Source organism: Rana temporaria, chromosome 5 (assembly GCF_905171775.1).
Source record: "Rana temporaria chromosome 5, aRanTem1.1, whole genome shotgun sequence".
NCBI classification, from domain to species: domain Eukaryota; kingdom Metazoa; phylum Chordata; class Amphibia; order Anura; family Ranidae; genus Rana; species Rana temporaria.
The window spans coordinates 217329491-217355149 of NC_053493.1; the positions used below are offsets into that span (position 1 = coordinate 217329491).

The 25659-nt window shown below is 44.1% G+C and overlaps 1 protein-coding gene across 1 annotated transcript in view; it reads right to left on the minus strand.

Moving 5' to 3' along the window:
- Positions 1-25659, minus strand: part of CDH18 (cadherin 18) — a 925909-nt gene that overhangs the window by 2881 nt on the left and 897369 nt on the right. Inside the window, exons 10-11 of the mRNA XM_040353556.1 lie at positions 7118-7235; positions 354-605 (exon numbers count right to left, since the gene is read on the minus strand). Of these exons, the coding sequence (XP_040209490.1) occupies positions 354-605; positions 7118-7235 (370 nt within the window). The remainder of the gene's footprint in view (positions 1-353; positions 606-7117; positions 7236-25659) is intronic.

Sequence of the window (25659 nt, forward strand, 5' to 3'; positions counted from 1 at the left end):
ATGGGTACATTTTAAAGCAGCTATAATAGTTGGCTCAATATTACACCTGAGAGAACATTACTGATATAACATTTTGTTTGCAGAAAATTCTCAGATATACAAGAATTGCAAATGTAAAAAAGCCAGGTTCATAAATCTGTTTTTATTCTATTAAAACTGTTGCTGTAAATATCTATTATCCTTTACAAAACATAACCAATAGACTGAGTGTCACTGTTATCCAGATGTTGCAGATTTAATTAACATGTCTGCACACTCTATTTAAGATTTTTTATTTTTTTTGACCATATGGCAGTATGTTTATTTTCCAAATCGTATCATCAAGTTAGGTAATCAATGCCATTATAACTTACCAAGCAGAATGACAACACAGAGCAAAATTGCAATTAAGGCTCCAGTGCTCAGTCCAGCAGATGAGAGAAAGGCTTCAGCATGGCAAGTTCGCACTCGGCCATCTCTTTCACATGCACATACTCTAATTGTCAACGTGCCGGTGCTACTTAAAGATGGGGTTCCACCATCAGCAACAACAACAGGAAAATAATAAAGGTCCTGTGATGTTCTACTAAACCTTCGCCGCCTTGCTACAATGCTTGCTGTGTTATCTAATAAAAACAAGAGAGAAAAGATAATAATATAATTTCCATTAAAATATTTTTTACTTGTATGATGTTAGTAATTCACACATCCCTTACAAATACGCATGTAGGAAACAATAATTTGTAAAAAGTAGGTTTCAATCAAACATGTTTTAGTTTCCATGATTGCCAGCAAGTTGACATGCATCCTAACTTCAACTTCTGGCAACAAAAGTGAATACACCCCTAAGTGAAATAGTCCAAATTGGGCCCAAAGTGTCAATATTTTGTGTGGCCACCATTATTTTCCAGCACTGCCTTAACCCTCTTGGCCATGGAGTTCACCAAAGCTTCACAGGTTGTCACTGGAGTCCTTTTCCACTCCTCCATAATGAAATCACGTAGCTGGCGGATGTTAGAGACCTTGCGCTCCTCCACCTTCCATTTGAGGATTCCCCACAGATGCTAAATTGGGTTTAGGTCTGGGAGCCACGTTGCACGACCGTGCAATTGTCAGTTAAAGCGACGCAGTGCCGGAAGCTGAAATGGTGAGCAAGTGGTTAAGAAACTAATATTTGCAACTAATCGGATTGACTATTCATGTAATAATGGGTGTATAGAAGGTTCTTCTTGTATTTACCTATATGATGATAACCATTGGAATTGTGTATTTTAATTCAATGTTTCATTTTTTGATAAACATGTACAATTGTGAATAAAACCCTTTTTTACTCTCAATATCCTGTATATTTTGGAATACTATTAGTGCCTTAAAAGTCCACCCAGGGGAACCCCCTTTTTCTTTTCTCATATATACTGGATGTGGCATAAGCTTACATTTGCCATTCACCCTCCTCTCATTCATGTAATAATGGTGTCCTAATCTGCACATACACAATCAGATAATTGTCTTATCTGTCCAAAGTAATTTACAATTAACAAACTTTGGTCCATGTTCTTCAAGCATAAGGAAAAAATCTCCAAGCAATGCACTGCAGTTTCTAATTGCATTGGAACCCTTCTTATTGCTTGCTTATTAAAGGCTAAACTCACCTATTGGAACATGTTACCTGTTCCACCTGTATTTAAGGTGGAACAAGTAACATGTTCCAGTTTCTGCAGCCTCTCCCCCAAACTCCCTGCCTCAGCATGACAGAGTTTCTTGTGAATCTGTAGACTAGAAATAACGTCAGACACTGCGTCTGATGGTTTGTAGTTCTGAATGGAAGGGTACTGATGAGCTCTCTCATAGTTTATTCACAAGCACGGAAACCTGTAAACAGTCAGCCCATATCAGAGATATGGGCTGAAAGCTGCAGGGCTTGTCTGTAGTAGTCTGACATTACATTCCTGATCCATTGATCATGGCTGCAATGCTTTCCAGGTTTCTGCAGAAAAACAAAAATGCACATTTTTTTTCTGCTAAAATATATGCATTTATTTGTTCTTAAAAGCTTAACTTATCCTTTATTATGTCGTAATCCTGAATTAGATGTTTTATGTTCAGCTTCATAAATCTTTGTTTATTTTTTTTTGGACTTTGTACAGTTAAATTATGTTTTTTAAAGTTTGTGTTCATCATTAGTAGAAAAATCCTTATTCTAATTATTTTCTCAATTACTGATCCAATCTATCTTAGCTGAATATTTCATTTTAACACTGTGAAGCCAGCACAGTTTGTTTTTGGCATAGAAACTGGGTGGTTTACGTGCTAATCATTTCAGAGGATGGTCTGATATGTTTGTTGATGACATGGTAAGATAAGTATACATTTTAGAAGATAACAGAATTAAAAGGTTTAGGTTAGGCATTAGGATTAAGGTATGGATTTTTTTTTTTGTAGTATGATACTTTACATTTTTTCCTTTTACACAAATAAAACATTAAAAAAAATGTCAACACAAAACACACATACACACCAAAAAAAAAATGAAGAATAAGAAAACTTTTTTCCGATATGTAGCAGCCATCACTAAAGGATATTGACATTGCATCACAATTAGTAATACAATAAAATAAATTCCCCACTGTAAACCACTCATAGAGCAGCAAAAATATCGGCAGAGTCAGGGAGATCATCCAGACTAGTGGGGGCTATGTATAGGGAGGATAGTCAAAAGGACCAAATCTTATCAAATTCAAACAGCCCCTATAAGTGATTTGTTCTCTGTCCAGCACAGCATCCATTGCCACCCACCATTGGGTACAGGCTGGTGGATTATGAGATAGGCATCATTAAGAAATCAACTTATGGGAGAAAAATAATAAATGTGTAAATACAATTTTATGGAAAAAATGGTCAGACCTCAAGACATATGCCCACCAGGGCAAATTTAGGATCAGGAGTCAATTGAATTTAACAAAGTTCCAATAAAATTCAAAATATATCTATCCAAAATTGAAATAATTTAGAACAGTGCCATTAACATGCCTCTATGTACCCAACAATGAAGGCAATTATGTGAAGGTAGGCCATCCCAAGAAAACAGTTTTTGAGGGGTATAATAGACTCTATGAGGTATAAAAAGCTGCATCAGCTTTTGAGAGAGGGGAAGCAAAACGTCTGGAAGGAGCTCTAACACCGCTGTCCACTGATCCTCATCTAGATATCCTATATCTCGACTCCATATCTGTCTACTAAGGATAAGCCAAACAACCCCCGGCTCGGTTCGCACCAGAACTTGCGAACAGGCAAAACATGTGTTTGAACACGGTTTTAATAATGCTTAAAGTGAAACAATAAAAATGAAATATTCCTTTAAATTTTGTACCTGGGGGTGTCTATAGTATGCCTGAAAGTGGCACATTCTTCCAATGTTTAGAACAGTCCCACAGCAAAATGACCTTTCTAAAGGAAAAAAGTAATTTAAAACTGCTCGCAGCTATAATGAATTGTCGGGTTCCGGCAATATAGATAAAACTCATTGAAAAAAACGGCATTAAAAAAAATGCGTTGGGGTCCCCCCAAATTCCATACCAGGCCCTTCAGGTCTGGTATGGCTATTAAGGGGAACCCTGCGCCATATTTAAAGAAAAAATTGTGTAGGGGTCCCCCTCAAAATCCATACCAAGGGGAACCCTGTGCCAAATTTAGAAAAAAATGGCGTAGGTTTCCCCCCAACAATGACACTCATTTTTTTCTGTGTCGGTGGCGGAATAGAAGATGAAGATGGACATCCCTGGACATTTTCATTTTTTTTATTAAAGGACTTGTCCCAGGCTGGCTCTGTTTTTTTCAATTTTAGACACTTTTTTGTGAGATGGTAGGGGTACAATGTACCCGTTACCAATTCAAATGTGGGGGGGTCTCCTTTTTAAAGGGGGGTTCCAGATTCCAATAATCCCCCCGCCCACTGCCCCTCACAACCACCGGGCAAGGGTTGTGGGAATGAGGCCCTTGTCCCCATCAACATGGGGAAAAGGTGCTTTGGGGGTCAAACACCAAAGCATCCTCCCCATGTGGCCTGGTACTGTTCTGGGGGGGGGCACTCTCTCGTCCCCCCTCTTTTCCTGTGGCCTGCCAGGTTGTGTGCTCGGATAAGGGTCTGGTATGGATTTTTGGGGGGGAACCCTACGCCATTTTTATTTTATTTTGGCGCAGGGTTCCCCTTAAAACCCATACCAGACCTGAAGGGGAACCCCTAGGCTTTTACACTTTTTATGACAATACCATGCAAATAAGCCTTTAAAATGAGCACCGCAAATTAGTCACTATTCTGCGAACAGGCAAACACTTGAACACTTACATTCTACTCCAACATCGGGCTCATCCCTACTGTCTACAATTAATCAAGGTTTTAGAACCTGAAGGTTTTAGAACTGACCTCAATAAAGCTTCATATAGATCACCAATTAAACCCTATTTAGAATCAGAGGGTGTCACCACCATAGAGAGAATGTTCAAAAAATGAAAATGTATGGAATCCAACTGTGTCTGAGATTGTAGAGCATGGCAAAGTTGTAAATACTGGAACAATTCTCTATATGTGGTACTGCTCTACAATAAGATCAAAAGATAAAGTATATTACCTCTGTTATACAACTGATTACAGTAAACAAGACCAGATTGTTTCCAACGCACAAAACTAGTACGTTTTTTAACTTCTGGAAGATTAATATTATTCCAGATAGGCATATACTGTACATAGATTGAATAACCAATAGTGGTATGCACAGACTCCCAAGCCTTATTAATCAACAAGAAGGTTGGGGAGAAACTGTGTGCCCAAAAATGACCTGCCTATATCAAGGAAACTAGGGAGTCTTTAGACAAAAAAACTCCCTGGATTGGATTGTAAAGGTCAATTTCCACCCACCCTGCCATATAATAAAATCTGACATTGGGAACTGTCAATCTACCACCATCCTTGGGACGCTGTAAAGCACTTAAATGGATCCTATCATTCCCATGTTTCTATATAAGTTCTCAAAATAACATATACAAAGTTAAGGCTTCCACACCATCTTTATCAAGTTGATCCCCCGCCACTGACAATGGCAACTTACACCAGGCAGAACTAACTATGCATGTTAAATAATAATGGAAGAATATTCAGATTAAGATAATCTGCCACATTAGGGATACATCCACTTCCAAATATTGAAAACATGTTATTGAAAGTGTAAAAAAAACTGGACCTCAGTTTGTCCCCAGTCCAGTTTGTCCAGTGCCCTGCCTGCAGTTTTACTGTTCTGTCTGACATTGACCATGGCATCCAAAAAGCGTGCATCTACATCAAAAACAGTTTATGACCTGCTTGAAAACAGCGATAGCAATACATAATCACTTACAGAATTGAGTGATAGCGATGCATGGGGAAATTTGTCATCAGACACAGAAAGTGATTTCAGTGCCGATCCTCAGTGATGTGTGGACTTGGTGCTCTATTGACTGAGGTACGGATCAAGCAGCGCCCCCAAGCACCCCAGAAGGGCCTGATATGGAATTTGGGGGGGACCCCATGCCTTTTTTTTATGGTTTGGGGTTCTCCTTGATATTCATACCAGACTCAAAGGGCCTGGTAATGGACTGGGGGGAACCTCTGACCTTTTTTCAATTACTTTGATCTGTATTGCCGGAACCCGACAATTCATTATAGCCACGAGTAGTTTTAAATGACTTTTTTTCCTTTTAGAAATTACATTTTGTGCAGGAACAGTTCTAAACATGGAAAACATGTGCTACTTTACAGGTATACTATACACACCCCCCCCAGGTACGCGTGTTCGAACATATGTTTTTCCTGCTCGCATGTTCTGGTGTGAACCGAACCGGGGGTTCCTAACCAATTCCAGATGATGGTACATTTTATTTTTATCTAAATAATTCAACCTGAGGCTATACTAAAAATGTATGGCTTATCCTTAGTAGACAGATATGGAGTCAATATATATGATATCTAGATGAGGATCAGTGGACAATGGTGTTAGAGCTCCTTCCAGACGTTTTGCTTTCCCTCTCTCAAAAGCTGATGCTTTTATACCTCATAGAGTCTATTATACCCCTCAAAAACTGTTTTCTTGGGATGGCCTACCTTCACATAATTGCCTTTGTTGTTGGGTACATAGAGGCATGTTAATGGCACTGTTCTAAATTATTTCAATTTTGGATAGATATATTTTGAATTTTATTGGAACTTTGTTAAATTCAATTGACTCCTGATCCTAAATTTGCCCTAGTGGGCATATGTCTTGAGGTCTTGAGGACCATTTTTTCCAGAAAATTGTATTTACAAATTTATTATTTTTTTCCCATAAGTTGATTTCTTAATGATGCCTATCTCATAATCCACCAGCCTGTGCCCAATGGTGGGTGGTGATGAATGCTGTGCTGGATAGAGAACAAATCACTTATAGGGGCTGTTTGAATTTAGGGCTCATCCCTACTTTCATCATAAAAATCAGACATAATCATACCGCCAGGGAGGTTAAGAAACAAACATTGAATATTGGAAGCCAAGAATCTAGTCAGTATAAAAGCAGATTGATCTGGATGAATACATTTTACAATGAGGGTAGACAATCTATTGGCTAATATTTTGACTAAAACCTTCACGTCCACCATAAGTAACAAAATCAGACTATATGATTCTGTCAGTAAGAGGTTTTTATCCAGTTTTAGCAATACCACTATCAAGGTTAAGAATATTAGGGTTAAAGTAAAGTGTTGCGTTTTTATTTTTAAATTAAGGATAAATGTTCCCTTGTCTATCATTCATTTTTCAAATTTCAATTTTCCCAGATTATTCCCAAAGAATAGTTATGGCAATCCCATAATGAAATACAGTGCCTCAACAACCTATATAGAGATGCATTGCATTGAACTGTGGGAAGACCAGAAAGTGTTCCTAGGTATCAGTTTTGATAAATCAGAAAGTGGTGCACTGCAAGCATCTCCAGATTTTGGGGCCCCTCAGCAAAGTTATACTATTTGCCAACTAGTTTTGTATAGTATTCTCATATGAATTTTCAATTTAAATAATGATACCTACTGCATCAGCTATAAGGAAAACAGAAATTTAAAACAACAATTAAAATACCTTCATTATTCCTTAGAGTAAAGTTTGGGTTTGGTGCATGTCCCTCTTCAAGAGAAAAATAAAAATGTTGTCCATTTGCAGAGTCATCTTTATCTATGGCTGTAAGAGTGTTAATAACCTAGAAGACAAAATAAGTAATACATTTAATACAATTTTACTATTAATACATGGTAAAACCCAGTGCACCTTATTAGTTTTCTGTACCTACTGTCACACCTTTTAAAATGCTGTATCCATTTTTTAAGTTGACATCTACTTCCTGATTTAGATGCTAGTCCACTTTTAACACTGCACAAAGCACAATGCTTTTATGGCAACAGAGATTGCTGAAGTTATTAATTGGCTTTAAGATGCCATTGTAAGGGTTATTTAAAGGTAAATTAGCAATCAATGTCACTTAACGAGTACCAAGCCCAAAGCCACACCACCTTTGTTATGTAATCCTGGTTTTAAGTGTGAAGTACCTCTCATGCGATCTTACCATGCAGATCAGGTGACCACATACATCATGTAGATTGAAAACCACCAATATCTCTGATTTTAGATTGTGGAATTGTGTGCATGGGTGTCTGCCAAGAGTTCCATTTGTATTTTGAAGACTCTACATCAATTTGCAGAGGGGTAGACCTGCTTGATTATTGTCAAAATTATACCAATACCAGTAACAAACTAAATGTAATGGGAAAATTGCAGGGCATTTATTCAACCTAGAAAAAAAGTGGTGTCCAGGGCAAGATGGAATTTAAGCTAACTTTAAAAGGTCTGTTTATACATGTTTTCAAGCATGTGTAAAATGTGAAAGTGTCTGCGCTGTAAAACCTGAAATGGGGCAGGGAAAAGGGAAAAGGGGACAAGAATCCGTGGACAGTGGACCGTGGGATAGTAAGTATATTGACACAGTGGAAGTGACCCACAATGGAAAATAAAACAGGTGTGGTCTAGCCTAAAACGTGTAACAGAAAACACATGAAAAAATCTTCAAAGTATCAATGGTATGTAAATAGTTCAAACAAGAAACCTCCTTAGGTGATGAATGAAAGTAGACATATATAAAATTGGTAAGACTTGAAGAAAAGGTGAAATCTTATAGACAATGTTGAAGTGCAGTCCAAAAAACAAAACAAATAAAAAGTGACTGGTAGGTAAATGCGTGATTGGGTGTAAAAAATGCCAAACTCAGGTGAATGAAGGTGTGTGATCAGGTAGGTCCACACACCGTGCACCCTTCAGCGATAGTGAATCAGATGGCTTACCTCTCTACTCACATGCAAACCCGAATCAGTCACTGTACCAGCTGGCTGTTAGATGGATATCTACTTGTCTCAATCGTGGTGCATACATGTAAAGACAGCGATATAGAGGTTGTAGCTTTATCTTCTTACAGGCAACAAGGAGACAAAGTACCCAGAGTAAGGAGTGGCTGATTGTCCACTTACACAACTTACGGAGTGTATGAGGAGCGTGTGCCTATCTCCACGAGCGCCAAGCTCGTATCCCAATCTTCTTCCTGCTGCCAAATTCTCTTTAGCATCGAAAGAGCCGTCCGCTCATGGCAAGATGTATAAGCAGGGATGGAAGGAGAGAGGGGGGGCACATCGCATAAACCGTGCAGCAAATACATTTATTAAAACAAATAGGTAGATAAAAGACTCACATGGGGCAGTCTAAAGGCGGTCTCGTAGCCACGAACGCCGCGCTCGTCCACCGTCCGTCAGATGCTGCTCCTAGTGTGTACTCTGTGTTCCCGACGCGTATTCGTCACATCACGTGACTTCATCAGGGGAATGAAGTCACGTGATGTGACGAATATGCGTCGGGAACACAGAGTACACACTAGGAGCAGCATCTGACGGACGGTGGACGAGCGCGGCGTTCGTGGCTACGAGACCGCCTTTAGACTGCCCCATGTGAGTCTTTTATCTACCTATTTGTTTTAATAAATTTATTTGCTGCACGGTTTATGCGATGTGCCCCCCCTCTCTCCTTCCATCCCTGCTTATACATCTCGCCATGAGCGGACGGCTCTTTCGATGCTAAAGAGAATTTGGCAGCAGGAAGAAGATTGGGATACGAGCTCGGCGCTCGTGGAGATAGGCACACACTCCTCATACACTCCGTAAGTTGTGTAAGTGGACAATCAGCCACTCCTTACTCTGGGTACTTTGGGCCAGATCCTCAAAAGAGATACTCCGACTTAACTGCTGTTCAGTCTGTGTGTAACTTTGGAAACGATCCTCAAAAGGCTTTTTCCAAAGTTAGGCAGAAGATCCGGCATGTGTAATTGAATTACACTGCCTAATCTTAGGATGCAGTACCGCATCCGCCGCTGGGGGCATTTCGAGTCGAAATGCCGTTTCTAGTATGCAAATTAGCACTTAAGGCGATCCACAAAGCTTTCCAGCTTCCTTTTTGCGCCGTAAGTGTTATTTTGCAAGTGTAAAATTAGGGCTGGTTCTACAAAGTGTAAACTAGTCACACCATGTAAAAGCCCATTCCAGCGACGGCATTTGGTATGCTTTCCCGAGGGAGAACTCCACGGCAATTTGTAAAAACAAAACCGGCATGGGTTCCCCCCCAGGAGCATACCAGGCCCTTAGGTCTGGTATGGGTTGTAAGGGGACCCCCCCTACGCCGAAAAATCGACGTAGGGGGTCCCCCTACAATCCATACCAGACCCGTATCCAAAGCACGCTACCCGGCCGGCCAGGAAAGGAGTGGGGACGAGCAAGCGCCCCCCCCCCCTCCTGAGCCGTGCCAGGCCGCGTGCCCTCAACATGGGGGGGTTGGGTGCTCTGGGGCAGGGGGGCGCACCGCGGGCCCCCCCACCCCAGAGCACCCTGTCCCCATGTTGATGAGGACAGGACCTCTTCCCGACAACCCTTGCCATTGGTTGTCGGGGTCTGCGGGCGGAGGCTTATCGGAATCTGGGAGTCCCCTCAAATAAGGGGGCCCCCAGATACCGGCCCCCCACCCTAAGTGAATGGATATGGGGTACATCGTACCCCTATCCATTCACCTGTAGGCAAAAAGTTAGTTAGTAAACACACAACACAAGGCTTTTTAAAATATTTTATTATTCTGCTCCGGATGCCCCCCCTGTCTTCGTTATTAGCTCAATTAGCAGGGGGGGCTTCTTCTTCCGCTCTCCGGGGGTCTTCCACTCTCCGGGGGTCTTCCGCTCTCCGGGGGTCTTCTCCGCTCTCCGGGGGGGGCTTCTCCGGACTCCGGGGGGCTTCTTCCATCTTCTCCCCTCTTCCGCTCTTGACTCGGCGAACCCCGGTTCTTCTGCAGCTCTCCGGTGCCTTCTTCTTCAGCGCTGGCTGCCTGCTATGTTTGTGTGTTAGCTCGATTTCAAACAGGCAGCCAGCGCGGTCTTCTGTGGCGTCAGGGTCTTCTCTTCCTTTCTTCCGATGTTGCCTCGTCGCCTGTTGTCGCTGTAATGATGGAAGCGCGCCTTGCATCCCATTTATATAGGCATCACCGTCCCATCATGCTCCGGTAGGTACCCACGTGGTGGGTGCACGTGGGTAGGCACCCACCACGTGGGTACCTGCCGGAGCATGATGGGACGGTGATGCCTATATAAATGGGATGCAAGGCGCGCTTCCATCATTACAGCGACAACAGGCGATGAGGCAACATCGGAAGAAAGGAAGAGAAGACCCTGACGCCACAGAAGACCGCGCTGGCTGCCTGTTTGAAATCGAGCTAACACACAAACATAGCAGGCAGCCAGCGCTGAAGAAGAAGGCACCGGAGAGCTGCAGAAGAACCGGGGTTCGCCGAGTCAAGAGCGGAAGAGGGGAGAAGATGGAAGAAGCCCCCCGGAGTCCTGGAGAAGCCCCCCCCCGGAGAGCGGAGAAGACCCCCGGAGAGCGGAAGACCTCCGGAAAGCGGAAGAAGAAGCCCCCCCTGCTAATTGAGCTAATAACGAAGACAGGGGGGGCATCCGGAGCAGAATAATAAAATATTTTAAAAAGCCTTGTGTTGTGTGTTTACTAACTAACTTTTTGCCTACAGGTGAATGGATAGGGGTACGATGTACCCCATATCCATTCACTTAGGGTGGGGGGCCGGTATCTGGGGGCCCCCTTATTTGAGGGGACTCCCAGATTCCGATAAGCCTCCGCCCGCAGACCCCGACAACCAATGGCAAGGGTTTTCGGGAAGAGGTCCTGTCCTCATCAACATGGGGACAGGGTGCTCTGGGGTGGGGGGGCCCGCAGTGCGCCCCCCTGCCCCAGAGCACCCAACCCCCCCATGTTGAGGGCACGCGGCCTGGCACGGCTCAGGAGGGGGGGGGGCGCTCGCTCGTCCCCACTCCTTTCCTGGCCGCCCGGGTAGCGTGCTTTGGATACGGGTCTGGTATGGATTGTAGGGGGACCCCCTACGTCAATTTTTCGGCGTGGGGGGGTCTCCTTACAACCCATGCCAGACCTAAGGGCCTGGTATGCTCCTGGGGGGGAACCCATGCCGGTTTTTTCTTTGAAAATTGGCATGGAGTTCTCCCTCAGGAACGCATGCCGCTGTCATTTTTTTTTTTTCCCGACGCAACTTTTTTAAGCCGTCGCGATCCTCAAAACTCGGCGTAACGTAACTTCGCGCAAGCCGGCGGAATTTTAGTTACACAGCCTGAAATTTCTAGATAAGTGCTTTGTGGATCAGGCACTTAGGTAGAAACTTTAAGGCAGTGTAACTTAAATGGGATTTTTTAAGTTACGCCAGGTTTTTGTGGATCTGGCCCTTTGTCTCCTTGTTGCCTGTAAGAAGATAAAGCTACAACCTCTATATCGCTGTCTTTACATGTATGCACCACGATTGAGACAAGTAGATATCCATCTAACAGCCAGCTGGTACAGTGACTGATTCGGGTTTGCATGTGAGTAGAGAGGTAAGCCATCTGATTCACTATCGGTGAAGGGTGCACGGTGTGTGGACCTACCTGATCACACACCTTCATTCACCTGAGTTTGGCATTTTTTACACCCAATCACGCATTTACCTACCAGTCACTTTTTATTTGTTTTGTTTTTTGGACTGCACTTCAACATTGTCTATAAGATTTCACCTTTTCTTCAAGTCTTACCAATTTTATATATGTCTACTTTCATTCATCACCTAAGGAGGTTTCTTGTTTGAACTATTTACATACCATTGATACTTTGAAGATTTTTTCATGTGTTTTCTGTTACACGTTTTAGGCTAGACCACACCTGTTTTATTTTCCATTGTGGGTCACTTCCACTGTGTCAATATACTTACTATCCCACGGTCCACTGTCCACGGATTCTTGTCCCCTTTTCCCTTTTCCCTGCCCCATTTCAGGTTTTACAGCGCAGACACTTTCACATTTTACACATTATTATTTTTTGTCTTAAGAGGACAACATCCCTGTTGTTTGCTGCAGTATTCACGCCCACCCACCCCACTGCCCCCTCTCTGGCCCACTCCCCCTCACTTTTATCCCATACAGCGCAGGAGTTCACTTAATACATGTTTTCAAGCATAATGTGCTCAACAGTCACTCAAGATTGATTATTTTTTTAATTCAGTTGGAAAAAAGGTGAATTCTGGGTGAAAGTTGATTACATTTTGTGCGAAAATAATGTAGGAATAGTTTTATCACCTGTTGATTTTGCCAGTAGGCCTGATATTTTTCAATTTTCTTTAACATGCCAAGCTTTTAAGCAAATTTGGAGTTAGATGGTTGAGACAACTCATTTAGCACTCACAGGGTTGCTTACAATAGTTGGTCTTATTCATTTAGGCAAAACGCTTATACAACATGGGAAAACACTGTTTCTGTAACTGGCAAACAGGTGTTAGCTAAAATTAGACTTTCATTTTTCAGTCCCTATGTTACATTTATCTTCATTTAACATTACCCTGACCGCAGGTTGACAATGGTGCTTACTTCTCCATAGATACAGTATAAGAGAGAGAGTAAAGCCACCCTAAGACAGGAAGTGTGTTAATGGCTGGCTAACCAGGTGAAAATAAAGAAATACCTACAGAATAAATTGAGTCACCACACCTAAGGATTCATAAAGCTGTAATATATTTGTTTTTTGGGAGTTGAGATATGTTTTAACATTTAATCTAATCATAAACATTTTCCATATGCATAAAATATACTATAACCCTTAATGTTTAATCTGATCCTTCCCCTTACTGTAAGCATTGTTTAGAAACATAGTTTCATAGTTACATAGTAGGTGAGGTTGAAAAAAGGCACAAGTCAGTCAAGTCCAACCTACAGTATGTGTGTGATTATATGTCAGTATTACCTTGTATATCCCTGTATGTTGTGGTCGTTCAGGTTCTTATCTTGAAACCATCGAAGCCCCCCCCCACCCCCGCGGAGACCACCACCTGTGGAAGGGAATTCCACATTTTTGCCGCTCTTACAGTAAAGAACCCTCTATGTAGTTTAAGGTTAAACCTATTTTCTTCTAATTTTAATGAGTGCCCTTGTGTCTTGCTTAACCCCCTTCCACAAAAAAGTTTTTTCCCTATGATGGGGTCACCAGTATGGTATTTGTAAATTGAAATCATATCCCCTCTCAAGCGTCTCTTCTACAGAGAGAATAACTTTCAGTGCTCGCAACCTTTCCTCATAACTAATATCCTCCAGACCCTTTGTTAGCTTTGTTGCCCTTCTTTGTACTCGCTCAATTTCAAGTACATACTTCCTGAGGACTGGTGCCCAGAACTGGACAGCATACTCTAGGTGCAGCTGGACCAGAGTCTTGTAGAGCGGGAGAATTATCATTTTATCTCTGGCGTTAATCCCCTTTTTAATGCATTCCAATATTTTGTTTGCTTTGTTAGCAGCATTGCTGAGCCTATCATCTACAGGGGTGGGCAATTATTTTTTCGATGGGGCCACATGAGAAACTAAAAATATTTTGGAGGGCCGGGCCAAAAGGCTAAACTCAATACTGCATAAAATCAATTGTATTTCTTTATAAAAAGCAGTAAATATCATTGTTGGACAACTGGTATGAGTACTTGTTATAGACATGGCACAGGAGGGGGACAGAGGCTGGGGACATGGCACAGGAGGGGGACAGAGGCTGGGGACATGGCACAGGAGGGGGACAGAGGCTGGGGACATGGCACAGGAGGGGGACAGAGGCTGGGGACATGACACAGGAGGGGGACAGAGGCTGGGGACATGACACAGGAGGGGGACAGAGGCTTGGGGACATGACACAGGAGGGGGACAGAGGCTGGGGACATGACACAGGAGGGGTACAGAGGCTGGGGACATGACACAGGAGGGGGACAGAGGCTGGGGACATGACACAGGAGGGGGACAGAGGCTGGGGACATGACACAGGAGGGGGACAGAGGCTGGGGACATGACACAGGAGGGGGACAGACGCTGGGGACATGACACAGGAGGGGGACAGACGCTGGGGACATGACACAGGAGGAGGACAGACGCTGGGGACATGACACAGGAGAGGGACAGACGCTGGGGACATGACACAGGAGGGGGACAGACGCTGGGGACATGACACAGGAGGGGGACAGAAGCTGGGGACATGGCACAGAGGCTGCAAATAAATTATCATATCACTTCTTCACATCATCAGTATGCTGTGTCTTCCTCCTGTGCCCCTTTCACCTCTCCACAGATCTGACCTGTGGAGAGGTGAAAGGGGCACAGGAGGAGGACACAGCATACTGATGATGTCTAGGTAGGATAGCACTTCACACTCTGCTGCTGGACTGAGGACTCACCAGACAAGCCCAGGGCAGTGGTACTGAGGGCAGGCAGCAGGCGTTGCGAGGAGTCCTACTCCAACGAAGAGAGTGGAGACCAGGGTCCACTCAAGGTCCGGGCACCAGCATGGCGGCTGGCCGACTGCTACAGTCAGTCAGTCGGGCGGGCAGAGCAGGCAGGCAGGCGCACTGGTCGGTCTCCGTCTGCCTTCACTCAGTCCACTCCGTCACAGTGGGGGTGCGTCTGCAGTGTGTCCACTACATCTGCTGCTGTGTGCTATCCCGCCGGTGCCGCTGTCCACAGAATCCACACATTCTACGATGTTCCTCAGTTTCCCCGCGCTGCTCTTTTGAATAGGCTGGCAGCAGTGTTGTTAGCGCGAAAATGCGCTTTGATAATTGGCTGCGCGGAGGGTGGTGGTGGGTTGGGCGGTCAGAGAGGGCGAGGCTATGCATAATGTAGGAGGACTAGACGCTGCCTGCGCTGCGGCTCACATTCGGATTTTTTTTACGGGCACATTTCCCTTATTACGGACTTTTACGAACAGGGAAAAAGTGCCTTTTATTTACGTACTGTCCATAATTCTACGGACGGTTGGCAACTAGGGTTGTCCCGATACCACTTTTTTAGGACTGAGTACAAGTACTGATACTTTTTTTTATGTACTCGCCGATACCGAATACCGATACTTTTTTTTAAATGTGTCCCCAAATGCAGCCATGTCCCCCGTATAACAGCCATGTCCCCCGTATAACAGCCATGTCCCCCGTATAGCAGCCATATCCCCCGTATAGCAGCCATGTCCCCCGTATAGCAGCCATGTCCCCCGTATAGCAGCCATGTCCCTCGTACAGCAGCCATGTCCCCCGTACAGCAGCCATGTCCCCAGTACAGCAGCCATGTCCCCAGTATAGCAGCCATGTCCCCAGTATAGCAGCCATGTTCCCCGTACAGCAGCCATGTCCCCAGTACAGCAGCCATGTCCCCAGTATAGCAGCCATGTCCCCAGTACAGCAGCCATGTCCCCAGTACATCAGCCATGGTCCCCCGTACAGCAGCCATGGTCCCCCTTACAGCAGCCATTGTCCCCCGTACAGCAGCCATTGTCCCCTGTACAGCAGCCATTGTCCCCCATACAGCAGCCATTGTCCCCCATACAACAGCCATTGTCCCCCGTACCTACTGTTATCACCGCGGGGGGGAACATTACAGACAGCGTTCGTTTGAACAGCTGTTTTCCCCGCTGCGCATAGACACTCCCCCTTGGACGGATCTGTCCAATCGCGAGCAAGGGGGAGTGTCTATGTGACTCCCCCTTGCTCGCGATTGGACAGATCCGTCCAATGGGGAGTGTCTATGCGCGGCGGGGAAAACAGCTGTTCAAACGAACGCTGTCTGTAATGTTCCCCGCCGCGGTGATTAACGTGGCAGCGGCGGTGGCGGCGGCGGCGGGGGGCGGAGTATTCTATTTTAGTATCGGGGGTATTAGCGGGAGTACGAGTACTTCCGCTAATACTCGGTATCGGTCCCGATACCGATACTGGTATCGGTATCGGGACAACCCTATTGGCAACACTGCCCGGGGGCCGGATTAAAAGGTCCGTCGGGCCGTATACGGCCCGCGGGCCATAGTTTGCCCAGGTCTGATCTCCCTAGGTCCTTTTCAATCCTAGATTCTCCCAGAGGTTCTCCGCCCAGTGTATAGATTGCATTTGTATTTGACCACCCAAATGCATTATTTTACATTTTTCTACATTGAACCTCATCAGTTGCCCACCCCATTAATTTGTTCAGATCTTTTTGCAAGGTTTATACATCCTGCGGAGAAGTTATTACCCTGCTTAGCTTTGCATTGTCTGCAAATACAGAGATTGTACTGTTTACCCCATCCTCCAGGTCATTTATGAACAAATTAAACAGGATTGGTCCCAGCACGGAACCCTGGGGGACCCCACTACCCACCCCTGACCATGCTGAGTACTCCCTATTTATCATCACCCTCTGAACAAAACCTTGTAGCCAGGTTTCAATCCATGTACTCACCTTATGGTCCATGCTAACGACCTTATTTTGTACAGTAAACATTTACAGGGAACTGTGTCAAATGCTTTTGCAAAATCCAAATACACCACGTCTACAGGCCTTCCTTCATATAGATTGCAACTCACCTCCTCATAGAAGGTTAATAAATTGGTTTGGCAAGAACGATTCTTCACGAATCCATGCTGATTACTGCTAATGATGCCGTTCTCATTACTAAATCTTGTATATAGTCCCTTATCATCCCCTCCAAGAGCTTACATACTATTGATGTTAGGCTAACTGGTCTGTAATTTCCAGGGATGATTTTTGGGCCCTTTTCAAATATTGGCGTTACATTTTCCCCAATCAGCTGGTACCATTCCAGTCAGTAGACAACATCTAAAACATCCTAAAATTGGATATGCATCTCATAAGCACTGAAATCAATGAAAGTATGCTTACTATTAAATACAACTATTTAGATAATTAAAGCACCAACGCCTAAGCAAATTTGCTTCTTTACATAAATTGTCTTGCATGTGACCAGAATAGTGATTGCAGCAGTTAAAGTTCACATAAAATCAGGAGATGGCAAGTTCTAATGGCTTATTGGAAGAAATGGTAAAATACATAAAGTCCTTTCTATCCTGGCCTCTGTGTAGACACCCCCTCTCCCCTGTGGGGTGCATTATCGGATTTCAGTGGAAGCTGGGTCTAGTCCTTTGCTGCAATTCAAAACAACAGTTTGATAGTTACTAACTATCCATTAGGAGTAGGACTGCATCCGACAGATCACCTCATTCAGCAAAAGAGATGTGCATTGTACAAAAGGGAATACAGGTAGTGGTGTGGTGCCACTGTTGACAGGAAAACATTTAATTACATTTGAAAATGTATTGCTTCTAAAAAAACTGTGTGAAACTTGAGTAAAAACACTAATAAATAGTCTGCTAAGTAAACGCATTAGACCACGCCTAATAAACCATGGCAACTTTCAGTATGGCATGTCCAGTTTTCTTTTTTTGTGTAGTGCTTGTGAACCACTTTAGTAAAGGCCACCCTTGTAAAGCAAATGCCAGTCTTCCTCTTGTGGGTTCCAGGTTCAATACAGGTTTCATCTCCAATTCTGTGCTCAGAAGGCCTGTTACTTTTCCCATCCCTAAGTTGAGTTTGAAAGCCTCAACCTACTTGCAGTGCCCATGACTTTTACTCCCCTAACTTGTACTCAATATTATTTTGACATCCCTTCCATTCACTTTTCCATAGCTCTTGAGAAGATGTGTATACCAGCTTGCAGATCCACAACAAGAACTCAAAAAAATTGTCTTATGCATACCGTTATTAGCACCTCCCTCTTGCTCTGTCCCTCACCCATCCCAATGTTAGGTTTAATAACTATTGAAAGTTTCCAAGAATGGACATAAATGCCTTGTCCATATAAGCATTTAGGGCCAGATCCTCAAAAGGGATACGCCAGCGTATCTACTGATACGCCGTCATATCCCTGTTTCTATCTTTGGAACTGATCCACAGAATCAGTTTCCAAAAGATAGGCAGAAGATCCGACATGTGTAAGGGACTTACACTGCCGGATCTTAGGATGCAGTACCGCATCCGCCGCTGGGGGCATTTTGAGTCGAAATGCTGCTTCGCGTATGCAAATGAGCACTTACGGAGATCCACGAAGCGGTTTAGCTTTGTGAAATCTCTGTAAATACTTACGTTGAAATCGTAAAATTAGGGCTGCTTTTACAAAGTGTAAACTGTTTACACCTTGTAAAAGTAGACCCTTCTTACCTGCGACGCTGTTATTTTGTATTTTTTTTTTTTTCGCCGTATCTTTTTTTTTTTCCGACGCAACTGTTTTTACCCGGCGCGATTCTCAAAACTCGGCGTAACGTAAAACCGCGCTATGCACGTCGGGAAAATGACGTCGTGAGCATGCGCAGTACGTCCGGCGCGGGAGCGCACCTAATTTAAATGGGACTCGCCCCATGAAAATAGGAACGCCTTGCGCCGGACGGATTTAAGTTACACAGCCGAAAATTTCTAGGTAAGTGCTTTGTGGATCGGGCACTTAGGTAGAAATTTTGCGGCAGTGTAACTTAAATCAGAATATTTAAGTTACGGCGGCTCTTTGTGGATCTGGCCCTAACACTTTTATCAATCAAAAATGAGTGTACAATTTACACTAGTCCATGGCAACTGTCTTTTTCTTCATACCACATTTATTTATTGACAACTGTTTTAATAATTGCTTCATATGCATTTTCACCTTTACTTTAACTTTACTTAAACTACATTAAGGCTGTTGAGTGCCCTCTGGTTTGAACCTTTTAGATTTGTTTACAAATTGTGCTGTTTTCTGATAGAGGCTTGCTTAAAGCGAATACCGTTACATACACATTACTGCTCAGCTATCAATCAGTTTGTAATGGTAATCATAGAGTGATGTCCAGACAAGTCAACTTGTGAGTTGTTACTGCTATAAATGAAGTTGTGGCCTGAGGACAATGCTTGTTAAGGTTTCTGTGCTTAGTGTTCTAACTATAAAACGTGACAGCATTCAAATGTCACTGAAATGAGTGTCTAAAGGTGTTGAGGAGGTAATGTAATACTTTCTGCTTACAACTACATATTTAAATGGCAATGAACATATTGAATGTATTTTATGTTGGGTTAAACAACTTCAAGTATAAGTGTCACTTTTTTATACATATCCCTTCTGGTTTCATCAGCACTATTTATGCAGCATTAATGTACTTACACTGACTTATAACACCTTCTTCATCTCCAAATATGTTAATTGGCTCATCTGTTCCAAACTATGCTTTCTTATTCTGACTGCTGGGTACATTTCACTGAATCCTGAAAATAATTATAATAATAATACATCTGCTGTTCTGCAATGTGGTACTTCTTTTCTATATTATAATGAGTATTTTCTGATTGTATTTTTTTCTCAAATTTTAAATATGAGTATTAAAGTATATAAAATATACCTTAACACGATGCATAACGATACAAATAACAGTTTAAAAATTAAACAATAGAAAAACAACTGCATTTTATATGTGTAAATGATAGAATAGAGGAGTATGGAGCAAATCTGTATTCACATGAATCTGTTCACTTATGTATAGCTATTAAAGAAGCTAACCAAATGTGGCACTTGCCAAACTAAGCTAGATGATGACACCAGTGGCATGCCTATGGGGGTGTGGTTCATTCTTTCCAGGTACTACCACTTGCAGGGTGCTTCAGTGCGATATACAATGTGACAGTGGTGTGCTGGTTAGTGGTGTTCTGGTTCCTTGCATTCCAGCAACCACCAATGAAAGAAACCTCTGTCCAGTTTTCAATCAAACTATTTGATGCCACCAGAGCTTCTGCAGTGTCCCACAAATATCCAAACACGATTTCCATATAGCAGAAAGAGAGGAGTGGTGGGCATTGTGCTCTGAGACACCGTTACCACAGTAATGGTGTTCTCTGGTGTGCACTGTCACTGTGTGCAATTGGTGTTTTTTGTTCTTTATAGAGTACTTCACTGGACCATCAGATAATTTAAGAGACACATTTCAGCCACTGACCACAAATTCCAGCCAGTCACTAGCCGCCAATGCAATGCTTAAGGAGCTCCAACCAGATTCTGACCACTACCCCTGGTGAGGCTGTTGTTCCAGGCAACCAGCTAGCCAGACAGTGCTGGTGAGGTATTTCTGCAGGTAGCTACTGAAGCCACTCCAAACACCGCCTGGTCTTCTGACATCACTGGTCCTTCACATTAGCCTTGATGGTGACTGTTTGCATCTGTCTCTGCTGTGATATGCTTGTACACAACGTCTGCATGTGAATGCAACCATTGTCATTTTTGTTTTAATACATTTTTTTTTGGTAATGCACTAGGTCGGTGCGCCCTTCTTTTTCTAATATTTTAGGTAGCTACTGACCACCAGAGCTGGGGGGGTATTTTTTCAGCTGGTTACTGACCACCAATATTGGGGGGATTATTTTTGCAGTGAAAACACCTGCTTGAATGTGTCACTCCCTCACCAGCTAATAGAGCAAGGCATCATTCTCTCACTGGTGTTTTCAGCAGCAAGGAAGCAACATTTTCCTGCCAAAGCTATCAAGGCAATGACAAATACATAGCACGTATGTCTCATCCCTGTATTTTATAGTGATCCTGTCACTGGTGATTTCTCAGTAGTGTTATAGAGCCCTAAACCACTCAGTTGATATTATATATAATAGCAGAGTCTGTAATATTATTTTGCATCCATACAAAAACTTGTTAAAGCAAATTCTAATGCCGCATGCACACTATCATTTTTCGACTTGTAATAAACAATGTTTTTCAGCCTCTAGAAAAAACAAAGTTTTTTTCAACTTCATCATTAAAACAACGTTGCCCACACACGATCGTTAAAAAAAAATGCTCTAGCAAAGTGCGGTGACGTACAACACGTACGACAGCACTATAAAGGGGAAGTTTCATTCGGATGGCGCCACCCTTTGGGCTGCTTTAGCTGATTTTGTGTTAGTAAAAGATGATTCGCACTTTTCTTTCTGTTACAGCGTGATGAATGTGCTTACTCCATTACGAACGGTAGTTTTACCAGAACGAGCGCTCCCGTCTCATAACTTGCTTCTGAGCATGCGCAGGTTTTTCACGTCATTTAAGCCCACACACGATCATTTTTTACAACCGGAAAAACGGCATTGTTTAAAACGTTGTTAAAAAATGCAGCATGTTCAAATTTTTTTTTGTCGTTTTTCAGAACCCGAAAAATTATATGAAGCCCACACACGATCGTTTTAAATGACATTTTTTTTAAATGTTGTTTTTTACAAGCCGAAAAATGATCATGTGTACGCGGCATTAGAGGTAAAGCAATGAAGTCCTATACATTTTCATGTCCTAAAGAGTGTTGTTAAATTTACGACCATCAGTCAGCTCTATAAAAAACTAAAAGTGTGGCGGTGCAATGATATGTCTGCCAAAATGTGCTTGAGCCATTGCTTCTTCTGTCCATGCATAACAAGCTATGTTTACCACAGAGCTGAATGTCAGTGATTCTGTGCAAACCAATGCATGTTAGATCACAAAGTTACTAATTGTGTTTTTTTTATGTACCTGTTCACTGCCAATGTACCTATTCACTGCCAACTCTTTGGCCTATTACACATGGAACATTCAGCACCTATAAGCTGTGTATAATATGTAAGCAGCTACTGGGATACACAATACAAGTTATAAATTATTTGTCAACACACACCTGCATTTTAAATGACTGTAAATACATAAAAATCTGGGTGCTTTTTTAACAAACTGCAACCTTTGATTATAGAGACAAATAACTCCCACAATAGTTCAGTTCAGGTAAACAGTCACTGAACAACTTATGCGGATGCAGCTTTAGGCAAACTGATTTCAAGATTTCATTTTACGCAGACTTTGACATGTCCATTGCAAAGCATTTCCCTCTTGATCTATGTGCTTTTAAGATTTTGTGTCTTTTTGAACTGGCTATTAACCATAGAAAATTTATATCATTTCCAATAAATGTGTCTGGTCCTCAAGTTTTATAGCTAACATTGATTGCTAGATTTTTTTCACAGCACAAGGATTTCTGCAAAGGCCCTATAAAAACAATCTCAGAACAGCAGCATTGCAGTACACCAACATGTCCATTTTGCATATCTGTGCTTTGGTGTAGAATAAGCCATAACTACTACCCAAAACCCAATTTTAATTGTGCAATGAGTTTACTTTCTCCTTGAATGTTTTTTTTTTCTTGTAACTAAGTGGGCCACAAAGTATTGTACTGCTAATGAGTAGTGGGAGGGAAGTCTAAGAATAAGTTATGGAACAGCAAACAATTGCCATCTAGTCCTGGTCAGCTACAGCATTTTACACATAAAGGGCCAGATCCACAAAAACCTGACGTAACTTAAAAAATCCAATTTAAGTTACACTGCCTTAAAGTTTCTACCTAAGTGCCTGATCCACAAAGCACTTATCTAGAAATTTCAGGCTGTGTAACTAAAATTCCGCCGGCGCAAGGCGTTCCTATTCAAATGGGGCGAGTCCCATTTAAATGAGGCGCGCTCCCGCGCCGGCCGTACTGCGCATGCGCGAAGTTACGTTACGCCGAGTTTTGAGGATCGCGACGGCTTAAAGTTGCGTCGGGGAAAAAAAAAATGACAGCGGCATGCATTCCTGAGGGAGAACTCCATGCCAATTTTCAAAGAAAAAACCGGCATGGGTTCCCCCCCCAGGAGCATACCAGGCCCTTAGGTCTGGCATGGGTTGTAAGGAGACCCCCCCACGCCGAAAAATTGACGTAGGGGGTCCCCCTACAATCCATACCAGACCCGTATCCAAAGCACGCTACCCGGCCGGCCAGGAAGGGAGTGGGGACGAGCGAGCGCCCCCCCCCCCCCCTCCTGAGCCGTGCCAGGCCGCGTGCCCTCAACATGGGGGGGTTGGGTGCTCTGGGGCAGGGGGGCGCACTGCGGGCCCCCCCACCCCAGAGCACCCTGTCCCCATGTTGATGAGGACAGGACCTCTTCCCGACAACCCTTGCCATTGGTTGTCGGGGTCTGCGGGCGGAGGCTTATCGGAATCTGGGAGTCCCCTTTAATAAGGGGGCCCCCAGATACCGGCCCCCCACCCTAAGTGAATGGATATGGGGTACATTGTACCCCTATCCATTCACCTGGAGGCAAAAAGTAAAAGTTAATAAACACACAACACAAGGCTTTTTAAAATAATTTATTATTCTGCTCCGGACGCCCCCCCTGTCTTCGTTATTAGCTCTTTTACCAGGGGGGGCTTCTTCTTCCACTCTCCGGGGGTCTTCTCCGCTCTCCGGGGGGGGTTTCTTCTTCCGCTCTCCGGGGGGGGGCTTCTCCGGACTCCGGGGGGCTTCTTCCATCTTCTCCCCTCTTCCGCTCTTGACTCGGCGAACCCCGGTTCTTCTGCAGCTCTCTGGTGCCTTCTTCTTCAGCGCTGGCTGCCTGCTATGTTTGTGTGTTAGCTCGATTTCAAACAGGCAGCCAGCGCGGTCTTCTGTGGCGTCAGGGTCTTCTGGTCTTCTGTTCTTCCGATGTTGCCTCGTCGCCTGTTGTCGCTGTAATGATGGAAGCGCGCCTTGCATCCCATTTATATAGGCATCACCGTCCCATCATGCTCCGGCAGGTACCCACGTGGTGGGTGCCTACCCACGTGCACCCACCACGTGGGTACCTACCGGAGCATGATGGGACGGTGATGCCTATATAAATGGGATGCAAGGCGCGCTTCCATCATTACAGCGACAACAGGCGACGAGGCAACATCAGAAGAACAGAAGACCAGAAGACCCTGACGCCACAGAAGACCGCGCTGGCTGCCTGTTTGAAATCGAGCTAACACACAAACATAGCAGGCAGCCAGCGCTGAAGAAGAAGGCACCGGAGAGCTGCAGAAGAACCGGGGTTCGCCGAGTCAAGAGCGGAAGAGGGGAGAAGATGGAAGAAGCCCCCCGGAGTCCGGAGAAGCCCCCCCCCGGAGAGCGGAAGAAGAAACCCCCCCGGAGAGCGGAGAAGACCCCCGGAGAGTGGAAGAAGAAGCCCCCCCTGGTAAAAGAGCTAATAACGAAGACAGGGGGGGCGTCCGGAGCAGAAAAATAAAATAAAATAAAAAGCCTTGTGTTGTGTGTTTATTAACTTTTACTTTTTGCCTCCAGGTGAATGGATAGGGGTACGATGTACCCCATATCCATTCACTTAGGGTGGGGGGCCGGTATCTGGGGGCCCCCTTATTAAAGGGGACTCCCAGATTCCGATAAGCCTCCGCCCGCAGACCCCGACAACCAATGGCAAGGGTTGTCGGGAAGAGGTCCTGTCCTCATCAACATGGGGACAGGGTGCTCTGGGGTGGGGGGGGCCCGCAGTGCGCCCCCCTGCCCCAGAGCACCCAACCCCCCCATGTTGAGGGCATGCGGCCTGGCACGTCTCAGGAGGGGGGGGGGCGCTCGCTCGTCCCCACTCCCATTCCTGGCCGGCCGGGTAGCGTGCTTTGGATACGGGTCTGGTATGGATTGTAGGGGGACCCCTACGTCGATTTTTCGGCGTAGGGGGGGTCCCCTTACAACCCATACCAGACCTAAGGGCCTGGTATGCTCCTGGGGGGGAACCCATGCCGGTTTTGTTTTTTACAAATTGCCGTGGAGTTCTCCCTCGGGAAAGCATACCAAATGCCGTCGCTGGAATGGGCTTTTACAAGGTGTGACTAGTTTACACTTTGTAGAACCAGCCCTAATTTTACACTTGCAAAATAACACTTACGGCGCAAAAACGAAGCTAGAAAGCTTTGTGGATCGCCTTAAGTGCTAATTTGCATACTAGCAACGGCATTTCGACTCGAAATGCCCCCAGCGGCGGATGCGGTACTGCATCCTAAGATTCGGCAGTGTAATTCAATTACACATGCCGGATCTTCTGTCTAACTTTGGAAAAAGCCTTTTGAGGATCGTTTCCAAAGTTACACACAGACTGAACAGCAGTTAAGTCGGAGTATCTCTTTTGAGGATCTGGCCCAAAATGTATAGGTTGTGATATGCAGCACTGGGATTTTTTTCTACATATTTATTTGTTTATTTATTGAAATTGATCATTGAAATATCCAGGACCAGGATACACAGCTATATTAAAAAGACATGATTATTTCCTATAGCAAGTGCCATTAAGTGCAGAATTACAGTTTTACGCTTCATTCACATATGGGCCTTCTAGAATC